We start from the raw sequence: 12,207 nt of genomic DNA, 5'->3' as shown, positions 1-12,207 counted from the left end.
ACATCCCAACTGTGTGTAACACCAGAGAACATTTACAGAGATCATTTAGCTCCATGTATACGAGTGCTAACATTTACAATAACCCATCTACACAGACATCTTCCACTTTTTCCCCTCTTTAATCATTTTCCCCAGACATTTTATTGAAAATACATCCCAGATTAGAGGGAGCGGAGGGTGCATGACAGAGGTGGGTTTAATATCAACCCCATTGTGTCACGACCATACATGTGCACAAATGTGCTTTCAAGAACACACCTGTCGAGGGTCTCCCAGAACTTCAGAAACATGGGCCGGTCGAGATGGCGCTTGTGGTGGCTCAGCTCCAACACGGTGACATCCCACTTCTGAACGTTGGGATCCATCTTCTGCTCGTCATACTTCAGATGAAAGGCTCTTACTGCAGACGACCACAACCACACACAGTCGATTAGGTAGGACCAATACTAGTGGACACTTGGGTTGTACAGGTTAGCTTGCAAATATGCATTAAACTAAGTCTAATTCATTGAACAGGTATAACAGGTTAGGAGCCAAAGCATTTAGTATGGGTGGCAATTTAACTGGCTAACCATACTAATTACCAGTAGTTACCTGCAACAAGAAATTCAATTACCTTGTCAAAAATGATACCCATGTGTATAACAGCAAGAGAAATGGGAGGAATCTCACTTTTAGCAAAAATGTCCACAGGAGATCCGTCAGGCAACAGCCAAGGCCAACCTTTGAACTGCCAGGCAGGGCCCTGCACGAACACAGCCACCACACGATCCCTGCACAACACAAAGTCAATATCAACTTTCCAGCCCTGGCAGACATTCTGATTGCAGATTGCGGGTGAATTTTTCATGGGCGGTGGACAGCCAGTGACCGCAAGGTTGCAGGTTCGCAGCCCCGAGCTGACTAGGTGAAAAATCTGTTGATGGGCTCGAGCAAGGCACTTAAACCATAATTGCTCGTAGTTGGTAACGGCAGACCCTGGCCATGACCCAACTCTCCAAAAAGGCGACTCGGAGGGAGTTGAAATATGCAAAACAAACGAAAAGCGTATCCAATTCACACATGCGAAGTAACACACATCTTCAACTAAAATTAAACTGTGTGGTTTGAGCCCTGAATACTGATCGGCTGACAGCCATGGTATATCAGACCATATACCATGGGCATGAAAAAAAACAACATTTATTTTTACTGCTCTAATTACATTGGTATCCAGTTTATTATAGCAATAAGGCACCTCTGGGTTATATTTAATCAATAAGGCCCGGGGAGGTGTAATATATGGCCAATATACCACGGCTAAGGGCCATGTCCAGGCACTCTGCATTGCATCGTGCATAAGAACAGCTCTAAGCCGTGGTATATTGGCCATATACCACACCTCTTCGGGCCTTATTGCTTAATTATAAAACACAAACCCAATAGACAAATAATACAACATGTCACTGTACTGAATGTGTATAGTCCAGTAAAATGGCAGTACTCATTGTAAGCCAGTCATTTGTACACTTTTGAGGGGCTGGTTGCTAAAGTGGTGTAGCAGTATGTGGATGTAGGGTACTTTCATGTACAGCCAAGAATTACAACAACATTGTCAGGTACTGTCGATCATATAAACTCCCTTTTCAGGACCCTGTCTTTCAAAGTTAATTGGATTTTTATGAATTAACTTCACAGATCTTCATTGTAAAAGGGTTTAAACACTGTTTCCCATGCTTGTTCAATTAACCATAAACAATTAATGAACATGCACATGTGGAACGGTCATTAATAAGACTAACAGCTTACAGACGGTAGGCAATTAAGGTCACAGTTATGAAAAAGTAGGACACTAAAGAGACCTTTCTACAGACTCTGAAAAACACCAAAAGAAAGATGCCCAGGGTCCCTGCTCATCTGTGTGAACGTGCCTTAGGCATGCTGCAAGGAGGCATGAGGACTGCAGATGTGGCCAGGGCAATAAATTGCAATGTCCGTACTATGAGACACCTAAGACAGCGCTACAGGAAGACAGGACAGACAGCTGAACGTCCTCGCAGTGGCCGACCACACGTAACACCTGCACAGGATCGGTACATCCGAACATCACACCTGCGGGACAGGTACAGGATGGCAACAACTGCCCGAGTCACACCAGGAACGTACAATCCCTCCATCAGTGCTCAAACTGTCCGCAATAGGCTGAGAGATGTTGGACTGAGAGCTTGTTGGCCTGTTGTAAGGCAGGTCCTCACCAGACATCACCGGCAACAACGTCGCCTATGGGCAGAAATCCACTGTTGCTGGACCAGACAGGACTGGCAAAAAGTGCTCTTCACTGACGAGTTGCGGTTGTGTCTCACCAGGTGTGATGGTCGGATTCGCGTTTATCATTGAAGGAATGAGCGTTACACCGAGGCCTGTACTCTGGAGCGGTCTGTGGCGGTGTGTCACAGCATCATCGGACTGAGCTTGTTGTCATTGCAGGCAATCTAAACACTGTGCAATAAAGGGAAGACATCCTCCTCCCTCATGTGGTACCCTTCCTGCAGGCTCATCCTGACATGACCCACCAGCCATACTGATCGTTCTGTGCGTGATTTCCTGCAAGACAGGAATGTCAGTGTTCTGCCATAGCCAGCAAAGAGCCCAGATCAATGCCATTGAGCACATCTGGGACCTTCTGGATCGGAGGGTGAGGACTAGGGCCATTCCCCCCAGAAATGTCCGGGAACTTGCAGGTGCCTTGGTGGAAGAGTGGGTCGAAACATTGCAATTAGATTGTGCAACCCTACTAACAACCTGGTATCATTACCAGTATATACGTATATACTGTACTCTATATCATCTACTGCATCCTTATGTAATACATGTATCACTAGCCACTTTAACTATGCCACTTTGTTTACATACTCATCTCATATGTATATACTGTACTCGATACCATCTACTGTATCTTGCCTATGCTGCTCTGTACCATCACTCATTCATATATCTTTATGTACATATTCTTTATCCCCTTACACTGTGTATAAGACAGTAGTTTTGGAATTGTTAGTTAGATTACTTGTTGGTTATTACTGCATTGTCGGAACTAGAAGCACAAGCATTTCGCTACACTCGCATTAACATCTGCTAACCATGTGTATGTGACAAATAACATTTGATTTGATTATATGCAAACATTTGGTTGGTATGGAACAGAAAGTAAAATGGATACCGTCTTCAAAATGTGCTTCAAAACTAAGTATGATTCATATAGGCCCAAAGTAGGCAATATCTCAATCAACTAGAAACATGTATTTTTCTGGTGCTCCTACATTTGTGTGGTGCTCACAGATTTTATTTTTAGCCCAGTCTGAATGGTTTCCACTTGGCCGTCATGTCCTGGTGACGATACAGAGTGGAACATATATATGGAAGATGACAAATGATCATGTCTGGTGGTGGTGACTCACCAGTCCTGCGGTGCTAGTTTGAGGGGCTGGTCAATAACCCTGTAGGGCACGGTGACGCTGAGCGTTGCCCCCCCGGGCTGAATCTGGTCCTTACGTCTCTGGAGCAGCACCTCGTTATCCCGCTGGATGCCCTGCTTCTTCTTCTCCTCTGACGTCACAAACCTGACAGACGGTGGGAGAGCAAGGAAAAAATAAACATGTTGGTTAATATCAATTCAGTATGAGAGGACGCCAGAAAGCAGGAATTACGGATTCCTGAGAATTCCTATCACTGACACATTACGGTTATCAACTGTTCTTCAGAAATGGGGGCAAAGCTAAAAATATGTTTTTTGGGACGATGAAGGTGACTTATAGCTTTATGGATATATGCAAATCTCAAAGGCATTATAAATCTAATAATGAGGTTGGTTTTTGGAATTGATTTTATACATATGAATAATTGGTAGTAGTGGTCCCAAGAGGACAAATGTTGACAACTTGGGTGTGATAAGATCAAGTTACAAAGTAATGAAGTCTTATTATTAATTTCCAGCACAGATTTTATTTTTTAGCCCAGTCTGAATGGTTTCCACTTGGCCGTCATTCGTTCCAGCCTTCAAAGCCCTCCATTGTCTCCCTAGTACGCTAACTACAAAAAAAACAAGTCCCATCTTCTCCCAGTCACACTAAAAAGACATCTCCCCATAGAGTTTGGTTTTTTGTCTGTTTTGAAACTTAGCAACTGCTAGCCTCTCCATACACAAAACAAGGTGTATCGTGAGGTCCTTGGCAATTCGCAGCCCTAGTAGTTAACGTATAAAATGAATGTCAGTAAGTCATTTGACCAAATGGGCAGCTCCCGCTCTTTCGTTTTCTAGGTATTGGAGAACCAGTTTCTTGACCTAATTATGTTTATTCTCTTTGACGATAAAGGCCAATAATAAGCACTCATTTTCTTTTACCAAAAGTAATTCCCGACCCCTATTAAAAACACCCTGTTTTTAAATGTAACCGGACACTATGCCCGCAGGCAACCGGCTGGCTTAGGAGCCAACAGCTATGTGCAGCTATGGTAGCAATATTTAGAAGGAGCTGTCATGTATTCACAGAGCAGGGGGTGGGTAGTTAGACCCTGTGTTCTGCCATCAGGGCTCTCCCTGGTTATAGCTCTACCTCCATGCTGCTCATCCACACAGCCGGAGCAACCACCATCTTATGACGTCCAGTGATTTATGACGCCAATTAAACTGCAAAAAAGCAATTACTCCACTCATGTGCATCTGTGTGTGTGTGTGTGTGTGTGTGTGTGTGTGTGTGTGTGTGTACGCACCTTCAATGAACACACCGGTGTATTTCACCTTCGTGAGGTGTGGAGGTGGCGAACAATGGCATTGCAGAGGGTTTTCATTGTTTAAGCCTCAGTCGTGAAGTACTGTTATTAATCAAATAAGAATGTGTATTTTTCTTGGATAAAACTAGACTTAAATGTCATGTACCTTACACTTTTACCACTTAGACAAATGCTTGTGCACATTTCAACGGATAGGGGTTTGGCTCAGTCAAACACCCTGCTTCCTATTTAGCACTTTATGCTCAATGTATTTGTACAAAGCAGAAGACAATTAAAATGATTGATAATTACCAACACCCAGCACCACAGTGGCATAAATACTGTGCGTGTATTGATGACGATGACTTACCAGGGTTGAACACCAAAAGGATTTATCAACGGTTTCTCCCTGTAGACACACACAATACTTACTTGAGGTCCTGCAGGAGGTCCTTGGCATTGAGCATGGTGATGAGGGACGTGGTGGCCGCTGGGATGATGACGATGGGAGTCCTAGAGCCTGCAATGAAACAGGACCACAATATGCATTAGTTCATATATTCCCATCACACACACACACACACACACACACAGCAGTACTTACCCTTCTTTTGATTTGGTGGTGGTCTGGCTTGGGAAACTGCAGGGAGAAGGAGACAACAAATGAAACGTGTTAAGAGGCCACAGCTCTGGCTTCTATTCCGCTTTCAACAGAAAGCCATAGACCAGGTAAAGCCAATGCACTGTTTTAGTGATCCAATTTCTAAAAATAAAAAAAATAAACTTAATGAGTTGGCTTACTGAAGACATGCATTATCAAACCCACGTACTGCTGTTCTGTTTACCGACTTCAGACACAACCTATAGATATGTCTCCATGTGTCTAGAGGCTTGGCTACAATGAGTAGCGGGCAGCTGCTTTAGTATGCTTCCTGTATTTCACTATAGCAAAGCAGCTCTTACTATGGTTTATTTTATAGTTAAAGGGCCCGTATTCACAAAGAGTCGCAGATTATGAGTGCTGATCTAGGATCAGGTCACCACTGTTCATATAATTAAATTCATTATTCTCCGAAAAGGCAAAACTGATCATATATAAGTGCTCCAACTCAGACTGTGAATATAGGTCCAGAGCTCATCCAACAGAGCCATGTGTGTCATCGGAGGCTTCCAAAAATAGATTTTTCACTTAGGTTTTAAAAGCTTGCATCTCTTTTCCACCAAGAACAGACAAAACAGCATTGATTCTGCCCGAGATACATTTATGCTGGTTGTTGCCTTGATTATTAATATATTTTGTGACAGGAGAGATGACACTGTTGCATTAATGCAACAAAAAAAAAAAAGAGCAAAAAAGGGCATTAAAATGTGGGGTTCAGAAGTCAAATTAAAAGTCAAGTTGTCATTAAAAAGGGACATAACACTCAAGTCAACAGTCACATTGAATTCCGTCCTGTTCAGACCAGAAAAAGTAACGACCCTTTTAAACTAATGTGTTGTGTACTGTGTGTGGTGAGTTCCTTAAAGCTGAAGTTCAGCATTCCTTCCTCCTGGCCAGTGTTTGTGACATCTGCTACTTTATCAAACTGAGCTCATCTATTAATCTACATCAGCGGTGCCGGTTGAAAATGTGTCACATTCTGGCTGTCAGGCTATCGCTCACAACGTGGACGGATGTCACACACTGAACGTGACTTTTCCTCTACACAGCCATGCCGAATGTCAGAACTGGATAACAGAACAAACTTGCGATTCAAGGGCCTGAGCGATGACCTCCAGCTTTGGACCTCATGTCCGCTCTGCACTTCCCCAATAAATGATTTGGGTGGAAACAATGACGGACGCTCGATGACAGCTGCCAAACACTGATCTGATGGCGCAACCTTGAAGCAATTGACAGTTGTCCCAAGAAAGGCTTTTAAAAGAGTATGCAGAGACAGTGGTTAAAGCAAAATAAATCCTAAGACTGAAACTTATGTTGATCTCAGATCGATTGTCTGGGGCCCAAGTTAACCTCCCCTTTCATGTAAGAAAGTCATGACCATCATGCTTTTAGGGAAAGAGGATAATTTTGTACATGTATTAATCTGCAAGTTTGACCAATTTCAGTCCCCTTGTTTAGGGGTTCAGGTCCGGGGTCCTTACCCGGGATTATTTTTTATGTAGGAGGACTGGTGACTTTTATAAAGGCCATTCTACTCTAATTAAATTTAAATTATGCTGACAATTTCCAGCCAACAGAAATGGGCCAAATAACATCAGTAAAAAAAGTTTACATTATTTTAACATACTGGAAATAGCCTACCCATGGTCTAAATGATCAGATGTGATATTAGCAATAAGCATCAACACCTGTATCCCAACTGATTAAGCAGTGGCTATAAAATGTGCAAGGACAAGCCCCATGCTAAAGCCTATCTGCATGAACCCCATTGGACACAATTGTTATGATTTTCAAATTATTAGCATATAAATAATTATCCACTCAAACATTTATTTCAAAGTAAAATATTTTGTAGAACAGACATGCTTCTGTCTGTATTAGGCTATGCCCCCGCCCGCCACCGCCAATTGATTTGCTCTCTGGGCCCACCGGGAAGGCGGCGGTTGTCCCTTCAGACATTAAATGGCTCAAATAGTAACAGCTGGCCGACCCGGCACGCAAGGCAGCTGCCAGAGAACAAAAAAAAAAAAACGGCTTTATCGTAAAAAAAAAAAATGTTTGGCAATCGACTAGGAATGCAATCGACCGGTTTGTGACCACTACTCTAGAAAGTTGAGTGAAGTTCAAACTCGTGTTTCTCTCCGCGGGCTGATATATTTCTTCTATGAGGCAGTCCCAGGGGAGGCTACTGCTTAGAGGGAACATTGAGTACAGGGCATGCAGTCCAGCCCATCAACAACGTTCTCCATTCAACCAATAGAGAGAGGGCCTTGAATCACACACCATGTTACGAGTCCAGCATGACACGGTGTGCAGGGTGTCATTCCAGCCCAGCACCAAAACTAACTTTATGTACCAGGGTTGGTGGTGACCACTGATATAGGAGTTTTAAAATGACTTGTAAAGCCGCCTCTACGAAGGCCTACTTTAAACACGTCTTTTCTATTTGATCTACTTTGGTGCTGCTAGATACAGACCTGGTCTGGGGACGGGCTGCAGGGCTGGTGTCTGAGCCTTCCTGGCAGACGCTCCCTCCTGAAACACAATCACACTGGTCAAGCTGCAGCTAGGGCTGGCACAGTATAACCAACGGTTACAGATGAAGACCGTCATGAAAATAAAATAAACATGAAATCTGTCCCGGTACCCCCTGTATATAGCCTTGTTATTGTTATTTAATTGTGTAACAAAAACTAGAGTAAGTTTTTTTTGCAACATACCCAAATCTAACTACCTGTAGCTCAGGACCTGAAGCAAGGATATGCATATTATTGATACTATTTGAAAAGGAAACACTGAAGTTTGTCGAAATCTGAAATTAATGTAGGAAAATATAACACAGATGTAAAAGATAAAACAAAAAAACATGCATTTTATTTTTTATTCCATTATCTTTGAAATGCAAGAAAAAGGCCATACATTCAGATAGGAGTCTAGGTGTCCTATAGATTTTGGCCAACAGATTGCAGCAGTGTGTGCAAAGTTTCAGACTGATCCAGTGAAGAATTACATTACTGCACAATATTTTGTATCAAGTCTGCCAGGAGTTTTTCCAAATGTGCTTACTTATTCAATTGATACAATTAAGTACATAACTATGGAGAAAATACTAAAATGATATGGTAATAAAAAATGTAAGTAGACACACTCCCAGGAATGTCATACATGATGGATCATTAGTTTATACACTAATTTAAACTATGCTACATTGTATCTCTGGGACCCTCAGGATGACAAATCAGAGCATAATTACTCAAGTACATTACTTTCCTTCAGAGGTGAATGTATCAAATCAAAATTGTATTAGTCACATGCGCCAAATACAACTGGTGTAGACCTTAGTGAAATCCTTACTTATGAGCCCCTAACCAAAAATACAGTAGAAAAAAATAAAATAAATATGGACAGGAATAAGAAATAAAAGTAACAAGTAATTAAAGAGCAGCAGTAAAATAACAAAAGCGAGACTATGTACAGGGGGGGTACCGGTACAGTCAGTGTGGGGCACCGGTTAGTTGCGGTAATATGCAGGTAGAGTTATTTAAGTGACTATGCATAGATAACAGAGCAGCAGTGGTGTAAAAGAGGGAGGGGGCAAGGCAAATAGTCTGGATAGCCATTTGATCAGGTGTTCAGGATTCTTATGGCTTGGGGGTAGAAGCTGTTGAGAAATCTCTTGGACATAGACTTGGTGCTCAGGTACCACTTGCCGTGCGGTAGCAGAGAGATCAGTCTATGACTAGGGTGCCTAGAGTCTGGCCCTGAGGCCTAGTGAATGTTGACCTGTTTCAAGGTCTTACTCACGTCGGCTGCAGAGAGAGTGACCACAGTCTTCCGAAACAGCTGGTGCTCTCATGCATGTTTCAGTGTTCTTTACCTCAAAGCGAGAATATAAGTAATTTAGCTTGTCTGGTAGGCTCATGTCACTGGGAAGCTCTCGGCTGTACTTCCCTTTGCAGTCTAATGGTTTGCAAGCCCTGCCACATCCAACGAGCATCAGAGCCAGTGTAGTACTATTCGATTTTAGTGCTGTATTGACGCTTTTCCTGTTTGATGGTTCGTCGGAGGGCATAGCGGGATACGCTTCTGGGTTAGAGTGTCGCTCCTTGAAAGCGGCAGCTCTAGCCTTTAGGTCAGTGAGGATGTTGCCTGTAATCCATGGCTTCTGGTTGGGGTATGTACGTACAGTCACTGTGGGGACAACGTCATCGATGCACTTATTGATGAAGCCAAATATTGATGTGGTGTACTCCTCAATGCGGTCTGAGAAATCATGGAACATATTCCAATCTGTGCTGGCAAAACAGTCCTGCAGCTTAGCGTCTGCTTAATCTGACCACTTTCTTATTGACCCGAGTCACTGGTGCTTCCTGCTTTAATTTTTGCTTGTAAGCAGGAATCAGAAGGATAGAATTATGGTCAGATTTGCCAAATGGAGGGCGGGCTTTGTTTGCGTGGAGTAAAGGTGTTCCAGAGTTCCCCAGCGCGGAAAATAAAATAAAAATGATATAAAAATCAAACTTTCATTAAATCACACATGTAAGATACTCAATTAAAGCTACACTCGTTGTGAATCCAGCCAACATGTCAGATTTTAAAAAGGCTTTTCCGCGAAAGCATAAGAAGCTATTATCTGAAGATAACAGTCAACAAAGAGTGTAGCATATTTCAACCCTGCAGGCGCTACACAAAACGCAGAAATAAAATACAAAACATACATTACCTTTTGACGAGCTTCTTTTGTTGGCACTCCAATATGTCCCATAAACATCACAATTGGTCCTTTTGTTCGATTAATTCCGTCCATATATATCAAAATGTCAATTTATAAAGCACGTTTGATCCAGAAAAAAAAATGGCTTCCAAAATGCCCAACGTGACCAAAATATTTCAAAGGTTGCCTATAAACTTTGCCAAAATATTTCAAACTACTTTTGTAATACAACTTTGATTATTAACGTTTAAAAATACCTAATCAAATTGTAGACGGGTCTATCTGTGTTCAATACAGGAAGACAACAAACCAAGCTACTTTTCACGTCTTGCGCACTCAGTGTTCCCCAGTTCCAAGATGGCCATACTTCTTCATTGCACAAATGAATAACCTCAACCAAATTCCAAAGACTGGTGACATCCAGTGGAAGTGGTAGGAACTGAAAACCAGTTCATAAGAAATATAATTTGCCAACGAGAACTCACTGAACAGACAGGGACCTAAAAAATAAATATAAATTCTGAACGGTTAGTCCTCTGGGTTTTGCCTGCTACATAAGTTCTGTTATACTCACAGACATGATTCAAACAGTTTGAACTTGAGTGTTTTCAATCCAAATCTACTAACAATATGCATATCTTCTATATTCTTGGCATGAGTAGCTGGAAGTTGAAATTGGGCACGCTATTTATCCAAAAGTGAAAATGCTGCCCCCTATCCCAAAGAGGTTATCCTCTACGGGATGGGTGTCCCTAAACCAGGATGGTTGTTGCTAACATGCGCTAATGTGACTAGAATGACGTTATATACAACAGCCAACTTTCCGAGACCAAGAAATGTCTTATATGGGCAGAAAGCGTAAATTATTGTTAATCTGCAGTTTCCAATTAACAGTAGCTATTACAGTGGAAAAATACCATGCAATTGTTTGATTGCACAACAAACTTATCACAGCAACTGGTTTGATAACAGCTCACCCAGAGGCGGCGCTCATAGTAGCCGGGGACTAACTTCACTAGGGTAGGGGGCAGCTTTCGGATGAAAAGCGTGCCCAAATTAAACTGCCTGCTACTCAGGCCCAGAAGATAGGATGTGTGTATAATTAGTAGATTTGGATTGAAAACTCTATAAAGTTTCCAAAACTGTTAAAATAATGTCTGAGTATAACATAACTGATATGGCAGGTGAAAACCAGAGGAAAAACCAACCAGGAAGTACTATTATTTTGAAAGGCTGTTTTTCCATTGAAAGCCTATCCACCATATAAAGACTTAGGACCCAGTTCATAGTCTTTAGGCATTGTTTCAGGCTTTTACTCAAAAATTAGGGAGATGCAGCACTTTCAAATCAGTGGCCAGTGAAAGTTTCAATTCATCAGCCATGCGCGCTGATCGTGAACACACCTCGTTTCTCCTTTCCTATTGACAAAGCTTTTGTCCAGTTTAAATATTATTGATTATGACATCAACCAGAGGATTGATTTTAAACATCGTTTGGCATGTTCCTACTAACTTTTATTGTACTTTTTAAAAACTTTGTCTGGAATTAGTGAAAGTGTGCTTTCGCCGTAAAGCATTTTTGAAATCTGACTCAGCGGTTGCATTAAGGAGAAGTTTATCTATAATTGCATGCTTAAAGGCTTGTAAGTAAGCATTTCACAGGAAGGTCTCCGCCGGTTGTATTTTGCGCATGTGACAAAAAAAAAACCCAAGAAGTTAAAAACAGTTGACTGATGGGATGGCCCAACATTCCTGCAGTTGAGTGTTTCTGCGGTTATATGGACCCTTAACCCCTCCCCCAATGCAGCAGCAGCAGCACACATAGAAGTCAATTTAACTGGTAAACTCATGGATACACTAAATCAAGTATGGGTAGGTGCTGCCCAATATGGTGCACAGGGTATGGGCGAGTCGAAAGGCATGGGTGTATGGAAAGCCAATCAGCTAATTGTGCAGATTTGCTGCCACTCAAGACCTTTTTGTGGCTGATTGGGCTGCACAATGAGTCGTGGACCAGTGCACTGTTGTATCTACCTGCCTGCTGTTGGGGCATTTTCTATTAAACCTTACTAATGCTTTTG

The 12,207-nt window shown here is 42.2% G+C and overlaps 1 protein-coding gene across 1 annotated transcript in view; it reads right to left on the bottom strand.

Annotated features, from left to right (window-relative positions):
• Nucleotides 1-12,207, bottom strand: part of LOC135558428 (parafibromin) — a 34,892-nt gene that overhangs the window by 1,515 nt on the left and 21,170 nt on the right. Inside the window, exons 11-16 of the mRNA XM_064992225.1 lie at nucleotides 7,891-7,948; nucleotides 5,354-5,389; nucleotides 5,182-5,269; nucleotides 3,438-3,599; nucleotides 673-773; nucleotides 259-400 (exon numbers count right to left, since the gene is read on the bottom strand). Of these exons, the coding sequence (XP_064848297.1) occupies nucleotides 259-400; nucleotides 673-773; nucleotides 3,438-3,599; nucleotides 5,182-5,269; nucleotides 5,354-5,389; nucleotides 7,891-7,948 (587 nt within the window). The remainder of the gene's footprint in view (nucleotides 1-258; nucleotides 401-672; nucleotides 774-3,437; nucleotides 3,600-5,181; nucleotides 5,270-5,353; nucleotides 5,390-7,890; nucleotides 7,949-12,207) is intronic.

Source organism: Oncorhynchus masou, chromosome 17 (assembly GCF_036934945.1).
Source record: "Oncorhynchus masou masou isolate Uvic2021 chromosome 17, UVic_Omas_1.1, whole genome shotgun sequence".
NCBI classification, from domain to species: domain Eukaryota; kingdom Metazoa; phylum Chordata; class Actinopteri; order Salmoniformes; family Salmonidae; genus Oncorhynchus; species Oncorhynchus masou.
This window is presented reverse-complemented; position numbering and strand designations above follow the sequence as displayed.